The 25,832-nt window shown below is 38.1% G+C and overlaps 1 protein-coding gene across 2 annotated transcripts; it reads left to right on the top strand.

Moving 5' to 3' along the window:
* Positions 1-866: 866 nt before the first annotated feature.
* On the top strand, positions 867-8,414 carry GAL (galanin and GMAP prepropeptide). Of its 2 annotated transcripts, XM_005150626.2 has the most exons (6): positions 867-947; positions 1,639-1,693; positions 2,667-2,738; positions 3,135-3,221; positions 6,627-6,704; positions 8,362-8,414. In XM_005150626.2, the coding sequence occupies exons 1-6, from the start codon at positions 867-869 to the stop codon at positions 8,412-8,414; spliced, it is 426 nt and encodes a 141-aa protein (XP_005150683.1). The 2 variants fall into 2 exon arrangements, with proteins under 2 accessions (XP_005150683.1, XP_012984897.1); XM_013129443.2 differs by lacking the exon at positions 2,667-2,738.
* Positions 8,415-25,832: the final 17,418 nt, after the last annotated feature.

Raw genomic sequence — 25,832 nt, 5'->3', positions numbered from 1 at the left:
GTACAACAACAGAGCTTTGACTCAACTCCTTTTGCTCTGATGCTAGAGCAGAGTGTGAGTCAAAGGGATTTTAAGGGATTGTGAGGGGCCTGAACCAGACAAACTCCAGTGATCACAGAGCAGGGGTGTGAGACATCCTCAGCATTCCCAAATACAAAGCACAGACATGGAATCTTGTATGCCAGCATCACAAGCAGATGTTTGTCTTCAGCTCTGCTTTCGTGCCCGAGTCTCTGGGACGTGACCTGTATTCACTCTATGCCTTTTGATGCCAACTCAAGCCCTGCTGAAGCTGCAGAAGGTGACAGGCGCAGGCCAAGCTGCCCAGATGACAGCTCCTCGCTGCTCACCAGCCTGCCCAAGGCTGCCGTAATCAGCAGTAATTGCCCGGGCTGTTATCTCCCTGCAGCCTGCGCCACGCTCCCAAATCCCGCTAATTGAATTGCTGTAATGTTTGCCCTTCCTAATGCGGTGGGGTGGCGAGGGGAAGATGACCCAGGGGAGGCGGAGAACGGGGGGGTGGGCGGCTCTTGGCTCCCCTCCCACCCTCCGGGGGTGCCTCTCTTGCGCGGCCGCGCTGCAGCCCATAAAGCGCGGAGGGAGCCCTGGGCGGGCGTGTAGGTCTGCACCTGCGGCCATGCAGTGAGCGACCGTCCGCGGGACTGCAGCCCTGCGACCAGCACCCGGCGACCGCTGCGAGGGAGAGCCCGTCGCACTCCAGATCAAGGTACTCCCCCTCTGGCCTCTTTCCCAGGGGGAATTTGGGTGCCAAACCGGCACCCGCGGCGCGGATGCTCGCAGTGCTCCGGGGGAATCCAGGCAAAGCGGTATCTCGGAGCACTTACTATAACACTGTTTCTTTCCAGATGCAGAGGTGCACTAGTTTCCTGTTTCTGTCTTTAATCCTTTGTGCCACCCTGTCAGAAACAGTTGGACTGGTTTTCTCAGTAAGTACTAACTTCACCATTGGAGGTCCTTATCCACTGGATGGAATCCGTGTCTCAGCTGTCAAATAACAGTAAACCTTGCAGTGATATACACTGTATTTTTATGTAGGGGTTAGACAAGATGCAGCACTTAAAAATGTTTTGAGTATATCAGGTTTTTAGTTAAGAATCTGGGGATTTTAAATACCAGCTCCCTTGTAAACAAGTAATATGGCTAAAGGGGAAAAGGCGTGTCTAGTCTATAGACCAAAATTGAATGAATGTCCCATCTGACTTGGAAAAGATGGTGTATGTATGGACTTTTTTATAGAGACTGCTGTATAAGTCCCCACAACTAAAAGAAAACATTACTGTTTGTTAATGTGATTATCAGGTAGTAATATAAACCTGGGGTGTAGTCAAAATTTCTGTCTCCAAAGTGTGATTTGCAGTTTCACTTACATGGTGTGAAATCTGCATACCAGATGGTGTCAACAGCAGAATCATTGACTTAGGTGGGGAGAGGGCAAGAGTTTACGGTTTGCTCCAAGGTTATTGGCTTTTATTTTCTACAATATTTCTTGATTTGGAGCTTTCAGAAGATATTTTCTGCTAAAAGAGTGTTAGTCTGGGTGCTGTTTGCTTTGTCTTCAAGAAGCACTGTGTAGTTCATGCAATAGCATACCTGCATTTTTTTTTTTTTTTCTTCAAGGCAAAAGAAAAAAGGGGTTGGACTTTGAATAGCGCTGGTTACCTGCTTGGGCCACGTAAGTCAAGCACTTGTGTGCTTTTTGTCATTTCAAAATTCAGAAATTTAGGTTTTTTCTTCCTTGTAAACCAGTTTACTTTAGTGTGCTGATTACTTTTTCTATGGATACTGTAATTCCATCTAAACCTGCAAGAATGAAGAAACTAATTTTTTGAGAACACTCGTTTAGATATTTATTACATGTGTATCATAGAATTGTCTTAGCCAACTCTTGTTTTTAATAAAGCAGAACTGCGCTGTGACACTTTATATCCAGAAGCACATCTGGTCCCTTTTTGTGCTTCTGAAATGTAATTTTCATATGACAAATACATCCCCCTTCCAAAGTGATCTAGTGCCTTAGATGGGAAGGGAAGAATGACAAAATGTGGTATTTTGGGACTTCTCAAAGTATTTCAGATTTCACTTTTAATTCTATTTGAAAATGGCTTTGCTGCCTGGCTTTTCTATACTACTCCCCCTCTCACCCTCTCAATTAAAGCAAACCAAATTAAAACAATAACATACAAACTGTCAACTAAATATTAACAGTTCACTATGTGAAAAATAGTTACTGTACAAGGTTTTTAAAATACAGGAACACATTGAGTTACAAAGATGGAGAATAGCAAATGTAGATAACCCAAATAGTGACATGCAGTGCTAAGCTGTCTCAAATATGTCTTACTACCATTATTTCTTGTTAATGTAATAACATTCAATAGCAATGCTTCTACGTTTTTCACTCTGTTATATATGACAAATATTACAGATACCTTAAAAAAAGAATACAAAGTCATAGTAAGTATCCTTAAAGTTAGCTAAAAAAAGGATTAATACATCTTAAACATATTAACTGTGTCTGTGAATGTCTGAAAGTATATTTGCGCTGAAGCAGATCTAACTAAATTGGCAAGCACACTGTGGGGAAATGTACTTGTCAAAATGCCATTTATCTAAGACTGGATAATAGGAATCATCCTTTGTTGCAGGTCGTATTGATCAGCTTTTACTGATAAACGAAATGCCCACTGCAAGGGGGAGAGAAGAGGCACCAGGGGCATGTAAGATAGTTTTTGAAGGTTATTCACATAAACTATCTCTCTGCAGTTTTCTTTTAAGCAGACTTACTGGCAACACTTCCTAAAACTAAAGGAAAGAGTAGCAAAAATAACTTCCCAAATTACACATGAATGTACAAACCTACACTTTCTTTACAACTTCCTCTGAATTCAGTGATGGCTTCAGCAAGTGCATAGTACAGGCCAAGGTCTGTAAATTATATGAATCATAAAAAAAACCCTTTCTTCTGAATTTGTTCTTTATTGATGCATTAATTGCTTCTTCATCATTTTGTACATCAAAAGTCCCCATTGTGAGCTTTGAAATCCATGAAAAGCAAGCAATATAGCAAAGGCTGTTGGGAAGTCAATTAACTCTTCTGATATTTCGTTTACCAGATGCAGTAGATAACCACAGATCTTTTAATGACAAACATGGTTTCACTGGCAAACGTGAAATACAGCCTGAGGAGGATATTAAAGCAGGTAATGAAATTCTGAAAGCTGGTATTTTTCATTTAGTTTGCGTGTTTAGTAATTTATTTACTGTTACTGAGTTAACTGACTACCTAGGCACAAGGCTTTAACAGAAATCCTAATAACCACCTGAAAGGAGAAAAATTAAATTTGGCCATTCAGTGTGCTCTTTGTACATGGTCATTGTTTAAGACATCTTGGTGCCTAGGGAAAAGTACAATTATGTTGCTTGTGAAGTATAATAGATCATATTACTTTGAATAAACCTAGTTTTTCCTTTTTATAAGTTCAAATAAGGATTTCAAATGTCACCTTAGGTGTTTTCTTTTCCACCAAAGTGGGCCACAAAGAAGTCTTCCTGTAAGAACAGCTATAGAAACTGTGTGTGTTGGGTTTTACTTTTTTTGGTTCCCCACACACACTTGAGAGCTGAAACCAGACTTCAAATTTGTGTGGCGCATGTTGTAAGAGATCTCATTGCTTCAAAAGGTCAATGTTAAGTCTTGCAATATTTCCTATGCTTAAGCAAGATGGGTTATTTTCATCAAGAGATTGAAAACCTAGTGAAAAACCGAAGTCAAGTCAATATTCTGAGGTTGCATGTATCAGAGTGTTATAAATGATAATGAAAAGATTTTTTCATAGGTTATGGATTCATCATCCAAAGCTGGGCCTCTACAATATATGCCTAGATTCCCTTAGGAAGAGAAGCTGACACTCTTAGGATTTATTTTGACAACCTCCTCCAGAATACAATCTTGAAAGTTCTGGAAAAAACATCCCAATTTATTTCTCCTAAGGAGAAAGTAAATCTGCTGCAGACCTCTAAAGTGGGCTGGGATGAACCTTATCTTTAGACTGCTGGAGTGATCTGTTCCTCACTCAGCTGAAGAAAGCAATGCTTGCTTCAGTACTAATGCATTCATCACTGCACTAATGAGGGAACACAAAGTTCCAGCCCCTGAGCTCTTGCAGGATATTTTAAATCCACCCAGCACAATGTTAATGTGTCTAATGCTAAATGAGTTCATAAATGAAATGTGCTCAATTATAACTTTGTGGCCATAATTACTTTGTAAGTAGAAGAGTAACATTAATGTATTTCCTAGTTGTTATATTCTCAGAATGACTGTCAATTTAGTTTCCAATTGTTACTTTCTCTGAATAGACTGTCAGTTTATTTCTGGTGCATAGCTGCATAGTGAGGCTGTGTGTGTGGTGTTTTGGTGGCAGTTGTTTTGTTTGTTGTTTCAGTGGTGGTGGTTTGGCGTTCTTGTTTTTAAGAGAAAAGGAAAGAAAAAAACCTACTTCAAACACTGGTGTAAAAATAATACTTTGGCAGTCAGAAACAGTGTGTGAAAGGAAGGTGTTTGTAGTCTAACAGGAGCAGTTCACATAGCAGCATGTTGCCATTTGGGGGTATACTACCTGCTCCTTTACATGAATATGATTTTTGGGAGTTATGGAACTCTTTTTGCCAGGTACTGCTGCACCTCTAAAATTACGAGTAAACTCAATCAAACTTGTTTGGGTGCGACCTGAAAATTTATATATCTGCCTCCATTATGAACATGATTTTAGATGCTCTTCTCTCATCAAAAGTTTCTTAGAAGCTGAAGTTTATTATAGAGTTCCTATCCAAAAGATATTTGAATATAAGACTTGGGCAAGGAGCTCGGGATTCTTACTTTTTTAAGCAATCAGCAAAATTTAGCTTAATAAAATTTCTTCTTTTTCAATTAAAGTACCTTAACATGTTCTTACTTTAAAAGAACTCATGCAAAGAATTGCATAGCTGTTTCTTTAGTAGAATCTGCAAGTAATCATTCTACTATGCAGAGTTAAGGTCAATGGAGTATATAGAAATATTTATGCATGATATGCTTGAGTCACCAAAGAAAAATATTCATCCAACAGATATGAATTGGTAAAAAATTCTGGGTCAGTAACCTACTAATATAATGATTAATCATAACAAATATCCATAACAGGTTAGGTTGGGAATAAAAATTAAGGAAAGCTTCAAATACCACAAGTATTATTGATGTATGTAATAAGAGCATCTTTGTGTCAGTTCAAAGACTAGATTTCAAGACTTTTAGACACAAATTTCTTAAATACATTCTTAAATGCCAATTCTCTGTGTACCAGAAACCTCTGTGTCCCTCACGGTTCCCCGTCAATATTGTTTATTTGTGCTAGGCTTTTGACCTGTATGCCACTAGAGCCCTAAAATCTTCCTTTCCATTATGGAAGCACTCCCCCTGCTCCAAAGTCAGTCTTTCAGACTTTTCTGAGATTAAACACATTCCCTATGGTAATATCAAGGGGTAGTATTTTCAGTGATGTAATAATGGAGTGTCAGCCAGATACTTGTACCTGTCTGAGCTTTATGTGGAGAACTAAAAACTTGATGGAAATTACCTCTCCTTTGCTCTCCAATATAGAACAACCATTCATCCTTCTGATATAAAAGCAAGATAGCTTCTTCCTCCCCTCCCACCTTCTTCTTCTTTTTTTTTTTGTTTTTTAGTAGACACAGAAAGCATACTTCTCCACCTAACCCAAAGTGCAATAACCAGCTCCCAAGGAGCTTGATAAACTGGGCCACTTAAAAAGCATCATAAGGTCTACTTACACAAGATCAGAGGAGTATGTTGTACTAGATACAAAACCATACTTTTCTGAGCTTTTGGGCTATAATTCACCACTTTATCATGAGTGGATTATTTGGAACAAAGTCAGACTACCCAAAGAACTTCTGTTCTGCAAAGCTGATGAATTTGTTTGCTAAATTTACCTTTCCCTTCAGCCTGAGGCTAGTGGACATAAAGGAGGGAGTGGAAAACAAAGGATAACTTTTCTGCAACTTAACTCATAAAGCCTTTAAATTCATGACCATTAAGGTGTCAAAGCAGCTCCTATGCAGCAATAGCATACAATGCTGGGCAATTTCAATTCTGAGAATTGCAGTTACCTACCTGGAGCTAGGATTTTTTTTCAGTGATATCCAGTGACAGGACAAGGGGCAATGGGTGTAAACTGGAGCATAGGAGGTTCCACGTTAACATCAGGAAGAACTTCTTTACTGTAAGAGTGACAGAGCACTGGAACAGGTTGCCCAGGGAAGTTGTGGAGTCTCCTACATTGGAGATATTCAAGGCCCGCCTGGACAAGTTCCTGTGTGATGTACTCTAGGTTACCCTGCTCTTGCAGAGGGTTGGACTAGATGATCTTTTGAGGTCCCTTCCAACCCTCGGGATTCTGTGATTCTGTGTTTCATTAAGGATTTTAAGGAAAAAGAGACTTCAGGTAGCATTGTTTTCAGAGTACTTCATAAACCTAGCCATAATGTCACATAGAACAGATCTTTTTACCATGTTAACATTAAGTAACAACCCATTTGTTTTATAGGGAATCTTGGAAGACAACTGGCTGATGAAAACATTGTGCGCACAATAATTGAATTTTTGACTTACTTGCATCTTAAAGGTTAGTGAATATCTTTTTAATCTTTCTCACTTTCTGGTGTGAAACTTACTGGGAAGATATTCTTATCCTTGAACATACATGTCTGCTACAGATTTGAGTGTGCAAGACTTAGAGCAGCATCTCTCAAGGCAGTGAGGAACTGTCAATTCCAGTTTAGTGTACTTAGGAATAGGCCTGATTTAAAGAGTGCATGTGGTCCTGCCAACCTGCAGGTCAATGAATATCTAATAAAGCAGGGTTTTAATATCACTTAATTTACTCTTGGCGCTGTGAAAATAATAACAGCAACCACTAAAATTGTGTGGACTCAGCTTATAGAGGAGTTGAAAACAAGCTAAATACAGACTGATTACATGGGAGTTAGTATAAAACAATTCAATAAGACTTTAGTTTAATGCCAAGAACAGTTGGTTGAAATTCTGGAAGACTTGCTGGTGGCAAAAGAAATACAGTTCCCTTCCACATGAGCTCTGCAATAAAATCGCATCATGAAATTGCAATAATGGTAAGCAAATAATGTTGGCAAACAGCTCAAAATCCTGCTAGTAAAAACTCTGTGGAGTCCCAAAATTGTGAAAAAATTGTAAAACTGAGTTTACAGCTGATTCCATAAGAATAGTATATACTTTCTTATAGCATTATGTGAAAATAAAATCTGACTGCTTCCAAGTTGTCATTAGTTTTTATTTAAAACAAACAAAGCTAAACTCAAATAAAATTCTGAGCTTCAGACAGTTCTGAAACTGTCTACAAAATATTCAAAAATACAATATAGACTTTCAAAGAAAATAACAGAAAGGAAGAAATACAAATCACTTATTCCCTGGGATAAACGAGTAAAAGAAGTTGTAACAATTCCTTGTTTAGGATAGTGATGACAAACAGCTGTCTTTATTCAGAAAAGATGGTATTATTGTCTGGCTTAATAAATAACAGAATCTCCAGATTATATAAAATGGCTTTTCCTTGAGATATTTCTTGTATTTTCAGGTTTCAAAAGACACAGAATGTTGTATTATCCCTTAACAATATTTATTAGCAAGACCCAGTACTAACTCTTACACAAAATCAGAACTGTAGATTTAGGAGGTGAAAAAACAAGCTTTATTATGGTAGAGATGCTTTAATATTTTTGCTCAAATGAAACTTTACTGCATTAGTTGTATTAGTTATGCTCCTTTGAGGGAAGAGGACAAACTTCCACTAATGGCATTCAGAATCAGGAATGCATTTTGGTCTGCAAGAATAAGAGAACATTTTAGCTGTGAAGAAATACTTTGGTGATAACTAAAAGTGGCCTTCAGCTCTTGCCCTTAAAAATTGTTCCCTCAAGCTTTAAAGGCTTCCCATGTGGAGCAAGCTGTATGATGGCAGGCATAACTGGATAACATTAAACTTTTGAGATGTTGTCATTCTGTCATTGTTGTATCTAAAAAGGTGAAATTATATCAGGATATAATATCAGATTATCAATTATTAACATAAAAAACCAATAGTTTATACATTCAAATATGAAAAGTTCAAGGATTTACTTCTTATAGTTGAGAAGAAAAATATGAATGTGTATACTAGTGATATTGTATTTCATTATTTAATTGCCAAGATTAATATGCATACTTATATATGTGCTACTGCTTTTATTTTTCCCTTTTTGCAGAGGTGGGAGCACATGACAAGCTACCTTCGTCAGGGGAAACAAACCAGACTTGAAGAATGTGTTTGTTTTTATTTTGTTGTAGTGTAGATTTAGGTTGAATTTTAAACAGAAGATTAGAAGGAGAGAAAGATGAGAAATATTGTTTGCATCAATCTGATCAGTTGTAAACAGCATTCTGCCTTCTCTTTTGTTTGTTTGCATCTCTCTGTTTGCCTCTCACACACCCCCCCCCCCCTGCCTCCCGTAATGTTATATTGTGAAATTTTTCCTTCATATGTATTTTCTGTAGGGAAATGCTAAAATAAAAATAAAGAGCAACTACATTGTTTCATTTTAAAATTAAATACATACCAGCACACCATATATCAAATACAAAGGCCAGGTTAAATTAACAGATTTACACAAAGTTGATGTGTAGGACTTCTATTTCTATGGCACCAAGAATACTGGATCTGTGTTCATTAATGAAAAACCATCTTTTTAATCTTAGAGTGGACTGAAGAGTTTCATGAGATGCTTTAGTCTGAGTGCAGCAATCACTTTGGATACATGCTTAATCCATACAAAAGAGATAGGCGCATACACAATAACTGTCGCATTAAGAATGAGGAAAGGTTTGAGAGGATACTGAATGTTAGCTTTTTCACATGCAGATGATTTTCGTTTTATGCATAGTGCAATGAAATATCATCTTTTAAAAATGCTGTTATGCATTGGAGTGTACAGACTGACAAGTTTTGAAGAACTTTATTACATAATCTCACATTTAGCATAGCAGAATACCTTCTAGGTGCTAAATTGCTAAAATCTAATTTGAACCCCCAAGGTTATTTCACCATGTCAGCCAGCCTACAGCCTTCTTCTCATAATCACTCATCATCTGAGCTAACGTCTGCTGCTCACTCTCCAAGGTGTACAAAATATTCTTCTCATCAGGTCCAATGAGATTTTGAACAATCCCTTCAGACAAGGTTTTACTAAGCTTGATTTGCTTGTTTTTGATTTATTCATTTTTTTACATGATAAAAAAGTGTGCACTGTGAATACCATATGTGCTGCCAGTTCAGCATTATTTAGTAAATTTATGTGTCTTCCAAAAATCTGAAAGCAAAAACAGAGTCAAACTTCTCTACATTAGTAGAGTTCAGTAATTCCTAATGCTCATTTTCAGTAGTAATGTCCACATTCCCACCACAAACTTGAAGCAGAGCTCACTAAAATAGAGAGGCATTCTTTTCATTGATTTCCATGGACTTTGGTTCATTGACTGTCCATTTGACTATCCATTTGCAAAACTCAATAGCAAGCCATCTTTCTATGGCAAAGCAGCTGAATCTATGATCAAAAAAAAGAACAAAATCTTAGCATTGGTTTTTTTTTCTGTTGAAATAAGATAAGAAATTAAGTTTTAAATTAGAAAACAGTTATTAGTTAAATCAAATTAGCATATTGCCAGCTCCTTAAAGTTGAAATCTAAATTATAATACTCTTAGCTCATTATAGCTGGAATGGTCTTGTTAGACTATCTATTTGAAATTATGGAATTTGAGATTGAAATACTGAAAATTCAAAGGATCAAGTTCCTTGGAAAATTTGCATTACCGTCTAAGCAGGGAGGCCCAAAAGTTCTTACTCATTGTGCTGCAGTGCTGTATGCGTACATTATAAACCCCACAAAGGATCATTATAATCTAACTATTAAAGGCAGTCCTTATCCTTTCAGTTAATAATTAAGGCATTCAAACATATACTGGTAATACTCCAAAATACATAGAGGAATAAAATTTTCAGAGTGTTTCTTCACCCTTTAGAGCTCTTTGTGAAAACAAAGGAGAAAAACCAATAAAGGGGCTTTCTTCCAGATCAATTTCAGTAACAGTTTTATTGTATTAACATTCTTATTTAACTAAAACATGTCTTGCATCACTACATCTCAGACCCACATTCTTCAAATATTTGGAATATCTCCATAATCAGCCTCTCAAACACCTGATAAAGGTTGGCCTTCAGACCACAGTTTGAAATCTACTAGTTTCCACAGGAAGAGACAATAAAAAGTTGTCACAAGTTCCAGTTAAAAAAAATAAAAAAACCCTAACCCTTTCCTCTCTATGATTTTATTTTCTCATTTCCATAGATTGTATCCTTTTTTGTGTAGGATTAGATGAAACCCACATGTGTACCGAAGACTAAAGTCAAAGTCTAAAAAACGAGCCAAACTTTGTTGCAGTGTTTACCAGAATTGAAATGACTCAGCATGCAAATTTGACTCTGACAATGAACAGAAGGCTTGCATGATGCTGAGTGACTGGACAGCAAAATGGCAGATGAAATTGAATGCTGATGCATATAGACAGAGAAAAACAACTCTAATTTTGCATACACAAAATGATGGTCTGAATTATCTCTGAAAAAATAGCTTAGACTTCTGGTACATGGTCCTCTAAATAATGTCATTTTAAACCTAAGCAGCAGTTAGAAAGGTAGATGAAATGTTAGGAATTATAATGAAAGTAACCAAACCCAAACCAGAAAACATCATTACACCACTGTTCCTGATGCTGATACCAGCTGCAGGTTGCTCACTGCAAAAACAGTACCCACTGCAGAATCAGAAAAGCTGTGGAAAAAAGTGATAAATATCTTCAGCAACAGGGAACAACTTCTATACACAGAGAGAGATTAAACATATTGTAACTTTAGCTAGCAAGAGACTAGTGAGGAGAGAGATGACGAGTCTTAGATGTTGTGGCAAAACTGCTTAGCAAAATTCACTACTTCTTGTAACCCAGGATTTAGTGATGACTTCATGAAATGGCAAAGTAACATTTTAAAACTCCACCTTCAGAAAAATAAGTTGTTTTCTATATATGTTACGATGAAATTTTGGCACTGATAGGCACAGGACATTGTGGAGGCCACAGGTTCTGAAAGGAAACAAACAGTTCTATTCACGCAAGAAAAGTCTTTGGAGGTCCAAATGAAACCACTACCTCAAAAAATCTGATTAATAGTTTCTTAGAACACATTATGGACATGTGCACACAGAACTATAAAACAATCTAATCCATAACTCAGGAATAAATTAAATAGGGCTTCATCTACACAGCATCTGATGCCAACTTACAAAAGAAACTTGAAAATAACACATTTTGGGGTAAAAAATTTGCAGAAAAAGAATATTCCCTGTAACCAAAAAGGTATAATTTCATACGGTGCTTCACCTGTCAGGAAGTCTCACTACAACTTGTCTAAATGAAGATCAGTGCAGCATGAAAAAAGAAATTTCTGGTGGCACAGCCAACATCAGTCTATTCAGATTAGGAAGTCATTAAGCAGATGACAGGATACATGTATTTTCCTACCTGTCTACTCACGTAAAGGTCAGAATGCAAAATTAGCATAGAAAAATTAGCTAGGACTCAGAATACTGAAAGTGTCTGAGGAGACTTGATAATGGGCTTGACATAATTCTTTATTATTAATTTTGTGAAGACTGAGTGTGATAGGGACCAGCCACAGAAAACTGCAACTCACAGATTGCTCTATTACTCAGATTCAGTAGCTGGGTATACAGATGTCAGTTGTTACGAGTTTTAATACCTCAGAGCACAGGGTTTTCAACAGTACATGTGCAACACTTGGCACCTCCCAGAAATGAGCTTTAAAAAGTCAGAGTTGAGCTGCAGATGAGAATTAATCTCATTGCTTGCAAAGCACTACATTATTCCTAAATATTGATCAAATTCTCCTGAGATTCAAGTTGTGTATGTTCTGCCATCTGTGGTATTTCTAATTGAATTTATCCCCATGGATTCTCCACTAATTAAGTACATATAAATCATACAGCCTGAGTGCTGGGAGACTTGAATCTCATATGGAATATCTGTCTGAGGGGAAATTCTAAAATGCCAAAATACAACCTATCTCAAATCAAGATCAAATGTTCCATTCCTTTTGCATATTCTCTTCCTTCAGTATTGTATCTAATATACATACTGACTATTTACCACTTACACTTAAATAATGAATTCAGAATGGTTTGCTTCTATAATTTCCCCTTCAGAATATTTATGAGGTCATATGATTCCTTGAAATTATACTCTTCTTTCATAAAAAAACATTCTATTGGAAAATAATTGATCTGGTTTATTAATATTATTACTATTATTTACATTTATCAATATTAAAGGTGGTATTTCTTGACACAATTCAAAACTGAGCCTCTGATTACTTACTTCAATATGAGTTCCTATGTTGTATTTGAGTATTTTTTGCTTAGTTTTTATTCAGATGTCAGTGTAGGGGAGTAACATCCTGCTTCCCTAAGCTCTCCAGTTTCTTAGGGTTGTGCTATTTCTCTAGAACTCCTAATCTAAAAGATAGTAGATGTAGGAATCATTGGCTTTCTGGTGGTTTTCACATCTGCTGTCCTCTGCAGCTATTAAAACACTACTCAAAGGAGTCTACAAAGATTTGTGTGAGAATTTTATGCACCTCTTCTGCAAATCAGGTGTTTGGGAACACATATCGGGTAACTTTTTATGGGGCTATTCACAGGAGCACTTGAATGTTAGTTCTGCTAAGCGAAGATCTGAATCACCTTCTCTCTCCGCTAGCTGGAGGGTGTGCCTTGGCCCCGAATCCAGCGTAACTTTTTAAATTAGGCATTTTGGTTTGCTTCATCTAATCAAGCAGAATGAACTTAGGCCCTAAGACGTAGAGGACCAGTAGGAAGAGACTGGAAAAATAACCATGATTTTACAGCTAAGTGTTACATTTTTGCACCACTTTTCAACACTTTTCATCACTTTTGCACCACTTTTGCAAATTGTGCCTGCTTGGCTTTCATCCTGGTCACTACTTAGTCACAGCTCTCCAAAGACAACATACGAGTGCCAAATCCTGACCTAGAAAACTCAGTCTAGTGGTAGTGATGACCTTGAAAGTAGGTTGAATTCCATCAGTTAAGGACTGACTTTATCCAGTGGAGCAACATTATAAAAAAACCCTTAATTTTAACAAATATTGGATCTGAACACAATTTCAGAATTAAAAGCTATAGCTGTGCTCATTTCATAAACAACACTCCCCCTGCCTGCCTGCTGCAAAGTGCGTTCTTCATTAAATCCTTCTGTCACTTCGGGCCCTCAGAACAATGTAGTGTTCTAGCTATTAAAGAAATGATAAAATGATACCATGTCTGTGTATTATTTAGAAGTGTCCCCACACCTGTGAAATTTTCATTAATTTTATGTAGTTCAAACTACATAACACCCTTAAAATATATTTGCATTATTCTCTACCTTTTAGTCCATTTTCATTTGAATTCCCTTTTCAGAGCCCATTATTGCCAGTACTTTCTCTCTCATCACAGCCCTCAAATATATGTTTCCAAAACTCAGTTTGATTAAACATAATAGTTCAGTTGTGTTAATCATTATTGTGATATTCTTCCCACTGTAGCTGTCTGTTCGCAAAACCACAGCAATTACCAAAATACATATTTGTGACAGTGTTGACAAGCCAGGTGCTCATGGCTGGGTGAAAGGAAGCAGATGTAACCATTTTTTCCTTTTACGATCTGTAGTAGGTATTACTCATTTACATTATTCTTTGCTTCAGACAGAAACACTGTTTTCCACTATGGAAAAAAAAAACAACCAAAAAACCAAAACAAAAAACCCACCAACCCTCCCCCCCCCCCCCAGTAAAATAAAACAGTTTTTACCACATTACCTTTTGTGAACTCAGTGAAATCACACCTGTGGACAGACTTGAGATACATTTTCCAGAAGAATCAAAGCAATAAAGGGTTCTACTGCCCTGTTTTCAAAAGTGATTCAAAGTCAGATTTTTGGAGGCACGAATTTATTTTGGGATGCAGATCACACTTTTCTGGACTTATGGGAAAGAGATCAGGTGCTGATCTACCAAAAAGATTTGAAATTTTAATTACTTACATGCAATCTCAACCATTATTAAAGCAAGAAATTGTGTGCTCTTCTAAATTCAACTTGATACCAATAGGAATCATAGGATGCCAAAATACATTCAAAAACCTGACCCTTTATAAGTGAAAGCCTGGAGAACACTACTAACTTGAGCTATCAAAAGTTGGTCTTACTATTAGTTTAGATATAGCTAAGCACAAATGTGATGTTAACAGCAAACAAAATGATCTTGCCAACACCTCAAGCACAAAAACCTCCTAGCAAAATGTCAGGGTAAACACACAGCAACATTGTCATTACAAACTCTGGGCCCACCTGTAACATGGGCCATACTTTTTGATTCCACAACACAGAATGCCTTGCACTGTCAAATACAGCCAAGTGGGCTTTACCTATAGTGGCAGTGTCTCTGTTGCTCCTGTGTCACCTGTCCTCCTCCAATGCCCATGAACTTTTTCCTTTTCCACCTAAGTTCAAGAGGAAGATCCCTGCTCAGCCAAGCCAGGGTTCTGCTCCACTTGCTTGGCAGCTAACTGCTGAGGAGCTAGAACGCCAATGGCTGGGATGCTACAAACTAAAATAATGTGTTGAGTTCTGGCAAACAGCATGGATTTATACCAGTTAAAAAGCCAGTGTTAAGACGTAATGTAAGAGCAGATGTTTTGTTCAAACAGCTGTTAAACAGAATGACTTCATACTGCTACCTGGTTTATTTGTTCCTTTGGGTTTTTAGTCTCAACGGAGGCAAGCTCCTATAGCTGAAATTGGAAGTTACACTGTGCTGCCAGGATTTTGGGAATCCACAGGTGGCCATGCCTGTGGTTTCTGGATATCTTTTTCAATGCCGGAGTCTTTAAACTGCAGTATTTGGAAGCACGTGTGTATCAGCAGGGACTTAACTTCATGCTGACCTTGGGGCTGACAATTTCGTTTTAAGTTAGTGGAGGGGAGAGATCTTGAAGATTGACTCTGGTGTTGGTGAGAGATACGTAATACAGCTACTAAAGTTGTGTCAAGAGGAAATTTCTATGCTCTAACACAAGTAAGAAGTTAGCCCCTGGTAACATTTTCTTGTAGCTTTGGTAGCCTTATCTTTATTAATTTATACAAGAAAAAAAGACAGAAGAAATCTATAGAAGAATTCTAGGCAAAACTTTTTCCTTTAGAAGCCAGTTCTTACATAACAAGAAATTATTCTCTCACCGTATCCTTTCCCAACATACACACAATCAACGCAACCAATCTACCAAAGAAATGCCAAGAATTCCTCACAGAGGGACTTCTTTTACCACTTCCAAATCCAATAATTCTTCAGCTCATAAACTGTTCATCAGGAAAGGAATGCAAGAGGTCATCTAAATTATTCTCCAAGATCGGTTGCTTATAACCATATCTCAAGAGTGCCAGTTTGTAAAACCCCCAGTGTTAAAGTCTGCACAATCCCTCCAACAAACCAGTCAGTGAGTGCTTCTGATTAGAAAGCATTTCCTGATACAGAACTGAAGTTTTCTTTCTGCCTTTCTACCAAACACATATTTTAGTGACCACAGACATGAGAAGGTTGGACGGGGCTTTGAGAATCCTGGTCTAGTGGAAGGTGTCCCAGGCCATGGCAGGGGATTGGAAGGGGATGAGTTTTGAGGTCCATTCCAGTCCAAACTGTTCTGAGATTCTGTGAGGATTCCCTGAGTAATTTTTCCCTTTGCTGTTACTAAGCACGCGGAACGTCTCAGGACAGTTACTATGCCCTTTCTTACAACCCTTTTGGATTCTTTTCTGAAGGTAAACAACCACAACATACTAAATTTTTGGGAAAACATGGTAAGGGGTTCCAGAAGAAAAGGTTCAAGTATTTTCAGGGTCAAGATTTAAGGCCCTTTTAATTATTTTTAGTGTTAAAGAAATTGTTTTGATTTTCAAATAATACACAGAACATGTTAGGGTTGTTTGTTCTTTATTCTTTCGTTCTCTTATTTTTGTGCAGCCAGACGAAAGCAAAGGATAACTGTGAAACAGAAAAGGCTACCAATTTAGGAGGCTGCAGTATACCCAAGCCCTGCTCCTCTTGAGTTCAATAATAGATGGCCTAAATGGCCACAAGGTGGTAATAGAGCTCCACATGGAAACCCTAAAGAGTGCTTAACAAAACAGCTTTAAAGACATGCAAATGTGTAATTTACCTAGAGTTGTAATTGCAAAGAACAGTAGTTGCTTTAGAAAAGAGGAAGAAAACAGAAGAGAATCAATAGAACACTATGTGCTGAGAGAAATGCAGTGACTAAGTGATACATACATACCCACTGTATATTGTTATTTTAAAAACATCCTTCTATTCGTATGACAAAAGTTAAGGACATAAGTCAGGAAATAAAACCAACCAGAGTCTTGTGCAATGGTTGTCTGGATGCTTTACCATTGTTTTAGTGAGGAATAATGGGGAAAAAACTCCTGTTTTACACTCTGAATAGGAAAAATTACAGCGTAGTCCACTCTCTAGTAAAAAATGTTGTCAAGAAGTTATAGGGCAGCTTCTGAGGTAAATCTTTCTGTTAGTGCAAATCTCAAAGTGCAAATAAGTTTGCTTATAAATATCTCATGAATGGGCTGGGTGACGGTATTTCCTATTTTTAGTTATTTGAGGGAACTTCAGTATCTTGCTGATCAGAACACCAGCTTAAATACAGAGAAATAAATTACATAGAGAAAATAAATATCCCACAAACAACAATCCTAGGCTGCATCTAAACAGTAGAATGTGGGGTTGGTGATTTGAATGAGACAGGGAACATCTGGATTTAGGCATAACTTTTTATGACAGACCTTTGGCACTTGTTCTGTGGATTCTGTGACTTTCTGTTCTCCACAATAAGGATTCCCAGATTTACTTTTGTGGACACAAAACCCAGAGATGTCTGCAAGAAAGGATATCCCAGTATGGACAGACTTGTGTTTCTTTGAAGTGCTAGCTCAGGAGCACGATGAGTGAAATAAGGAGATAAGACAGATGTGATGTTCCTGCAGACTCCTATGCTGAATGTCTATCCCAACTAAACCTAGCATTACTTTCCCATCCGCAGGAAGTGATTTTGACTCATTATCTTCAAAAAGAGAGAGCTGAAAGAATTTGGGCTCTAAAAGTGCCTTTAAATTCTTTCTCAAAAATGAGTTACAAATAACAGTAACATGATACTGATAAATGTAAGCAAGATGGTCACAGTATGAACACCACTTTAGGTATGATACATAATTGTACTTAAAAAGGAATTATGAGCTTTGAAAATGAAGACACAAAAATAATATAGTCCACTGCATCAGTAAGCACTGTATCATTGAGCAAGGTGTCCCTGCCTGTGGCAGTGGGTTGAAATCGAATGAGCTCTGAAAGCCCTCCCAACCTAAACCATTCTATGATGATTCTATGACGTTTACCATTCACCCAAATAACTAGCTAAAACAAGCAGAAAATGTGCAACTGAGTCCTGAAATTTCATTCAAGTGATGGATCATTGATCACTTCAATGTAAATCTAGAGCTAAATTTCCCGACTAGCCAGAAGCAGAAAGTATTGTTTGACATTGACATCTTTCTAAACAATCCTTTTTCTAGTATCCCATTGATTGCAGTATTTGATATCTGTAAAACAAGTCAGGGCTACTCATCAAATGTAAAGAATCATAGCCACAACTGTCATACATAGGTCTCAGAAAAGGCAATCTCAGCACAGAGTCCAAAGAAGTGAAGATCAAAAGGTCCCAGCTGACTGCAACAGATGATCCTGCAGGTCCCATGTGTGAATCTGGAAGCTGTGTGACTACAGTCAGCGACAGGAATTTATAGGGTGAAGATGACTTTAGCTTCTGTGTTTGGGTCTGACCTTTTCTGCTTGTGTCTGAAGGTGTCACAAAAACTCTAATTTAGTGATTAAGACATTATGTGACTGTAAGATTTAGACAGCACACAGCTTGTAACTAAACAGAGGGAAGAGATATAGACCATCCCATCTCCTACTCTCTACAGCCTTAAAAAAATATTGGTGACTCTGAGTACCTAACCTGGAACAATTATGCACTCACTTTGAGAGGCCTCAAACCTGAAATGTGGGATGTCAGACACTGGTCATCCAAAATCCTGGTGGACTTAGAGGAGGGAAAAGCTTCCAGTGTTCAAAAGCACCAGAAAAATTCCAACATATATATACAATTTTAAGGCAAATGTATTAACTTAGAAAGTCATAAATTTGGATACAAAAGTTTGGAGGCAGTGTGTCAGTCCCAGGAATAAGTCAGTTATCTAATAATTCAAATAAATTGGCAGAAAAGTGCTTCTAAACATTGTGTATTGGAGTGTGTGGACTCCAAAGAATACATTGGTGTTAAATCTGCATGGAAAGAATTTCCAGAAGATAGAAATGAGGTTAGGATACTTATAAAGTGACACTATTTCTAATCATGTAGCTCAGCAATTATTATATGGGAAAACACTTTTATTACTAGATTTTACTGACGATAAGCTGATACTTGAAAAACAGTATGACAATTTAAAGTGCATTTCAGATCAATGGAACCAAGCCTGGGGGAATTTGGATTTGTAAATCTCCCATTCCACTCAAACACTTCTAGCCATGACAGATTTTACAGCATACAGTATTCTACATTGGCTGTTCTGTGAGAAACATAATGAAAATTATGAACTTACTTAAATTTTACCAGTGAATCATTCATCACTACTAAGTCCAGAGTGGAAAGTCATCCCTGTAAAGTCAAGGCACTATTTGCACAATCAAAGATTACCTCCACTAAAAGTATTAGAATTGGGCCTTTTATCCTTGACCAAATGAAGTAGGAAGATTGCACCAATTCTGTGACAATTATGTGATTGAGTCTTTGGAGTAATAATTCAGTCATCTTCTAGCTATCTAATTTCTGGTTAACATGAGCTTTTCATCATAAGGATTCAACTCATAAATCACTCCCTATTCATGTCGGAGTTCTTCACACTGAAGAAAGACTAATGATGTGATTTTGGTGCTTGTCGTCTCTTCAGAAGGTAGAAAGTTAGTGGAAAAAAAGAAATCATACCACTTTGTGCAGCATTTTCCTTTTGTCAGCAAAAGAAATTCTCAGGCACACAGAATCATAGAATCATAGAATAGTTAAATTAAGAACTACATATTTAGTATTTACAGAATCATAGAATAGTTTGGGTTGGAAAGGACCTTAAGATCATCCAGTTCCAACCCCCTGCCATAGGCAGGGACACCTCACACTAAACCATGTCACCCAAAGTTCTGCACAACCTGGCCTTGAACACTGCCAGGGATGGAGCATTCACAACCTCCCTGGGAAACCCATTCCAGTACCTCACCACCCTCACAGTAAAGAATTTCTTCCTTATATCCAATCTAAACTTCCCCTGTTTAAGTTTCAACCCGTTACCCCTTGTCCTATCGATACAGTCCCTAATGAATAGTCCCTCCCCAGCATCCCTGTAGGCCCCCTTCAGATACTGGAAGGCTGCTCTGAGGTCTCCACACAGCCTTCTCTTCTCCAGGCTCAACAGCCCCACCTTTCTCAGCCTGTCTTCATATGGGAGGTGCTCCAGTCCCCTGATCATCCTCGTGGCCTCCTCTGGACTTGTTCCAACAGTTCCATGTCCTTTTTATGTTGAGGACACCAGAACTGCACACAATACTCCAAGTGAGGTCTCACGAAAGCAGAGTAGAAGGGCAGGATCACCTCCTTTGACTTGCTGCTGGTCACACTCCTCTTGATGCAGCCCAGGATACAGTTGGCTTTCTGGGCTGTGAGCGCACACTGAAGCTGGCTCATGTTCATTTTCTCATTGACTAACACCCCCAAGTCCTTCTCCGCAGGACTACCATGAATTTCATTTTTGCCCAACCTGTAGCTGTGCCTGGGATTGCTCCCACTCAGGTGTAGGACCTTGCAGTTGTCATGGTTAAACTTCATGAGGTTGGCACCAGCCCACCTCACAAGCGTGTCAAGGTCCCTCTGGATGGCATTCCTTCCCTCCAGTGTATCAACCAAACCACACAGCTTGGTGTCATCAGCAAACTAAAATATATATACAAGAGCAGAGCAGCTAGTCTACTTTTTCAGAAGGCCTTTTTTCCCCCCTCTTCTCCTTAAAAGAAGTTCACATATACTGTTCCTCTTCAATCTTATTTTTCTCACTGAAGACTTAATGATAACTCTGTAATTTTGTTGTTTCCTTTCTCCTGACCTCATTGACGCATTTAAAGATCTTGGTTTTAAACTCTCTAAGGTTTACAATACCTTACAATTGTTACCTGAATTGGTAACAAGGCAGTGGCCTTTAAGCTGATGAACAAGGAAAAACAAATTACCTATGGGGTGCCCAACACTTGGATTTGAACTCCATGACTCATTCTCAGAATACTCTAGTTCCCACCAGAGCCAGCTGAGCAGCTAAACAGCTTTTAGATAGGCAGAGGTAGGTCAGACAGTAGTCAGACAGTACTTGGCAATGCTCATGCAGAATTGCACAGCAAGGTTAAAGGATTTACTTTCAGGAGTAGTAGACAACATAAACCTCTTTGCCCACACAGTTCAGTCCTTTGCTATTGTTGGTAACTTGTTTATATAAACCTTTTCCTACAAAGCGAAGTATCAGATGCCTGTTAATAAGATGGGAGGAGGGTTGAGGGGGAGAGGGTGTTTCCTAGCATATGGAGACACCATCAGGGCAGGTAAAAGCTTCAGCCTTATGTTGCAAAATCCAACAGCTATGTGACAGGGAGCAGCAAGGTTGGGTTAAGTGTCAGAGGAAACCAGCTGGGAGCTGAGGGTGAGAAGGCAGGGACACTGTCCACACTGAAATGGGCACCGTCCCACAGTACCTGAGCAAGAGGAACATAACAGGCACAGTGATGGTAACCAGACTCAGCCAGCAGTCCACATTTCCAGACAAGCTCAGAGCAATGAAGCAGGCCTGAGATCAAGCCAGGTTGTCAAGACCAAGTGGCAAAATCAGGGTCTTTATCAGCCAGGTACAGAAATGGCTCAAACACAGATTAGGCAAGGACCATATATGAGAACTTCAGATGAAAAACTACTTCTAAGCAAAGAGTACCTGCACCATATTTAAGCTGCCTTCAGCCCAAACAGCAAAATCCACAGGAGGGGTGGAAGGTGTGCGCCCTGAGCCCTGACACTCTGAAAGGGTCTTGGACTCCTGTTGTGCTACAGATCTGTCTGCGCTACATAATCAAGTGCAGACAGAGACATTTATTCCTCACAGGTGAATTAGCCCTGCTTCTCAGCCCAAGATTTTCAACATTGCTAAAGAGCAGTAAACTGAGTTAGCTATGCCCTTTGGAATCAGCGCTGTACATAGATGAATGCAAAACCTATATATCTATCCTATATGGACAGAGCTACCTATATGTTATTCCCCACTAAGGCTATAGCAAGCTACCTGGAGAATGCTAAATCAAACAAGTCGATAAAGTTCATTCAAGATATAAAACTTCTGACAGAGATTAAAGGGGATGTGGGTCCCCTCAGTTCTTTCCTTATAAAAGCATATACTGCATAGGCCAATGTCACATTCTTCTGCATTGTGAATACATTTGTATTGTTACAGTATGCTATTAGAGTTCTTATTGTCTTGAATGGTCATCATAATACAGATATTTTGAAATAACTAGTTCACCAAAACCAACTTAAAAGTTATATCTTCCTTTGTCATAGCCTACCTGATGTTCTTTTTGAATTCATTATAGAATTATAATAAAAATCATTTCAATCCAAGATTAAGAGTACTAAAAATGTACAAACCTGAGCAAGGCAAAAAAGAATTTATGAGTGGGTACCAGGGAAAATCCTGCCAGATCTCTTTAACAATTAGGCTAATAGTAGTGCATGGGGTGGATGTGAATGGGGTTAAATTTGTAATAAATTATCAAAGCTATGACTGAAATGACAATAGGGGAGGTTGCTTGAACAAATTGCTACAGATCTCTACAGTTTGTTTTGGAAAAGATGTAAAGAAAACAAGGAGGAATTTTTGGACTGTTTGTAACAACAGTGTATCTATTCCATCCTGAAATCCAGGGGGAGGTGAGTGGAAAATTGGTTTAAAACTTGCACAGGAAGATAAAAGGAGTAGTGGTATAATAGGATTCCCATTAAAAAGCTCTTGCTCAGGGAGAAAGGGCTTTCTGCAGAACCAGACTGTGACGGGCTCACCTTGGCTAGCTGCTGGGTGATCACCAAGCTGCTCTATACTTCCCTCTTCTCATAAGACAGGGGTGGAAAAACAGAACAAAAAAGCTTGTGGGTTGAGATAAGGATAGGGACACCACTTAACAATTACCATCACAGGAAAAACAGACTCAGCTTAGGGAAATCTCTTTAATTTAGTGCCAATTAATCAGAGTATGATGACGAGAAATAAGAGCAAATCTAAAACCAGCTTCCCCCTACTCCTCCCTTCTTCCTAGATTCTGCCTCACTCAACCCTTCTACCTCCTTCCCCCACTAGCAGTGCAGGGGGTTATTGATAGCTCATAATGCTGTGTGTGTCTGCTGCTCTTTCCTCCTCACACTCTTCACATTACGCTTTTCCACAGACTGTGCTCCTTAATGGACTACTCAAGCAAGATTTCCCTGTAGGATCACAGCTCCTGCCAGAAGCCTGCTCTAGCTACCTGAGTTAATAGAGTTAAAAATCTCCATAGCTGTAAATTAACTGTAAGTTTTAATGATTGAACTCACAGTAGAGTTTTGGACAATATCTTCCTATATTTCTGCCTATCAATCACCTTATAACACAAGTAACAGCTGCTCGCTTGGCAAGCCACCTGCAAATCTTTATTTTATCACCCATAACACAGGAAAGACTTGCCAGAGGCCAGACTTCATCTCTTCAAGAACTGGTTCCTGAAATATCATACCAGATCTGTTCAATAAAGAATGAACTGCTCAGCAGTCACAATTATCTTCTACACAATAGAACTGGGGCAGTCTACTTAAGTTTATTGTCTATACCCCAACTCCTGAAACTCAGTGATTCTAATTAGTTAAAATGAACCAAAGTTTCCCCCATGGATATTACTTTTTTCTTACAAATTTTCTGAATTCATATTGCCACTAGACATGGGCAGAAAAGCTTTGGAATCAAGTAAGTTCTTAATTTTCAGAATACCAGCTATCCAACACCGGTGGCATTTTGGGAGGAAGATATTCCTGTATTCCCCTCATCTTTATCTTTTTTCACCTTTTCTCTTTTATCAGGTCTTCTAGCAGAAAAATAGAAATGTAAGATACACTGAATTCCACATGCAGCAGTTATGACATTACCATGTCTTAACTTACGTATGATCCCATAATAATTTTTATTTCTAGACATTTTAAAGAAGCCACTTCATTCACTATTATCAATAAATGGCGGCCATATACAACATTTGCTGAGATACTTGCATCAATGAGATTTAGCTTAATCTGTCACTTTTCTCATATTCTAGTATGTTAATTAAACAATCCATACTCACTTGCTGGGCTTTACCTTTTAAATCAAAACAATTTGGAGCATGTTATTCTTATCGGTTCTGTGTATCATATATTGCAAGAACTATTCCATAAGTGAATATTTCTTTTCTACACCAGTGCCATCAGCTTGCACTCAGCAATTCAAACATGGCACATTAGTGGCAAAGAAAGTAAAACCTCAAGAGTACTTTTGTCATGGAACACACTTTCATCAGCCCACACCCAAACACAAGCTGCCACTCTCAAATGACCTAGTGGCACTCTCTGCCTATTAATTTTGACACCCTGTAATACCTGCGAAGATACTGGCTTTTCAGTATCCCTTTTGGACTATTTAGCATTGAATTGCTTAGCTAAATTCTCAGGGAATGGCCTGTCTGCTCTTCCTCAGCTGTTATATTAAACAGAATGCATTAAACAAAATGTGAAATGTCAGGTTTTCCTCAAAGACATGAAGAAAGGTGAAAATTAAAACACAAATTAAGTTCTACAGCATGCAGACTTATTAGAAGCTGACACTAGTATTCAGAAGGTCTGATGTATGAACAAATTAATACCTATTCACTCCAGTTAGAAAAAAATCTGCATCAGCTTCTCTGGACAATCCAGTTTAAAGGAAAAAACACCTTTTGCATAATAAATCTATTCTAAAGACAGACATTACTACTTCCAAAGTGTAGAACACAAACTCATTCATGTATTTCTAATACATTTCCTCCACATTTGTTAAGGAACCTAAATGCAAAAGATCCTTTTTTCCCCTTTATGGACTAGGAATTTGTATCTTCAAATTATAATTTTGTTTCCATGCTCTTTCAGATACGAAAACTTCTCCTACACCACATCAATAATATAATTATACCTTAATGATTCTCTTATTAGAAAGAATTGAAGAATTGAAAAGACAATTACATTGCCTTTTACCAGCTTCCTTGCTAGGACAGAATACAGGGGGATGTGTTTCTAGCTACAGTAATTACCTTAATTTTGTAGGAACATAAGATTGCTGCGTAATCGGCTATTACTAATGCAATTACTCCGAAGAAATGGCTCACAAAGAGATGTGTCAGGGGTGCTTCTACATCAGCACAGATTGAAGTAATTTAATAATGAGTCACATTTGGTCTCTGAAGTGGGTAATACTGAATGGCAAATATCCACACTATAATGAAGACTTATGAAAGCATTATTTCGGGGTATGCTTATAAGGTAGCTACTGGGTTTTGCAAATTCACTACATAACTCTTCTCAAACATATGAGCAGTATTTTTAACAATTTATGCTGTAGTAGAGGCCCCATCTGGAATCAGGGCCCCACTCCGCTAGGTGCCTGCTCAGGGTTTGATATTCCTTATTCTCTCTAAATGCCTGACTCCTGAAGTATATATACTTCAAACATGTATATATATACATATATATGCATATATAGACTTCAAAATAAAAGATTTTGGATGGGTTGTGGACTGAGCTCTAAACTAAAGGAAAACCAGTATGGAATTCAATCACACAGGGTTAGATCTTCAAACCCAAAGTCCATTGTTGATGATAAGCAATGTGTACAGTTTAGAAGGCACTAGAGAACATATACTTCATGTTCCCCAAAGACTTCCCGCACTTTCTGGCATATTTCACATGTGAATCAAGTGATTCAAAACAACACCATGCTACAGAAAGAAACATCAAGTAAATCTTTGAATTGGCAGAATATTAAATACATAGATGACCCTCATAGATGATCCCAAAATAACTCCAAATTCCCAAAAAACTTCTTTCATAATTCCCAAGTAAGTATGATCAATGCAAGCCTGAGCATTTAAACAGGTGAATTTAATATCTCTCAGAAGGTGAACAGACATGCCTGCAGTTTATCTAAGCATCTGCTAGTGTTCAGTAGTTAAAGGTTCTAAGAATGACGTATCAAGGAGAAGAAATATTTTTCTGTGTGCCATAGGTGACTAGCAAAAGCCCCAAAAGATGAGATTCA

This window comes from Melopsittacus undulatus, chromosome 8, assembly GCF_012275295.1.
Source record: "Melopsittacus undulatus isolate bMelUnd1 chromosome 8, bMelUnd1.mat.Z, whole genome shotgun sequence".
NCBI classification, from domain to species: Eukaryota; Metazoa; Chordata; class Aves; order Psittaciformes; family Psittaculidae; genus Melopsittacus; species Melopsittacus undulatus.
This window is presented reverse-complemented; position numbering and strand designations above follow the sequence as displayed.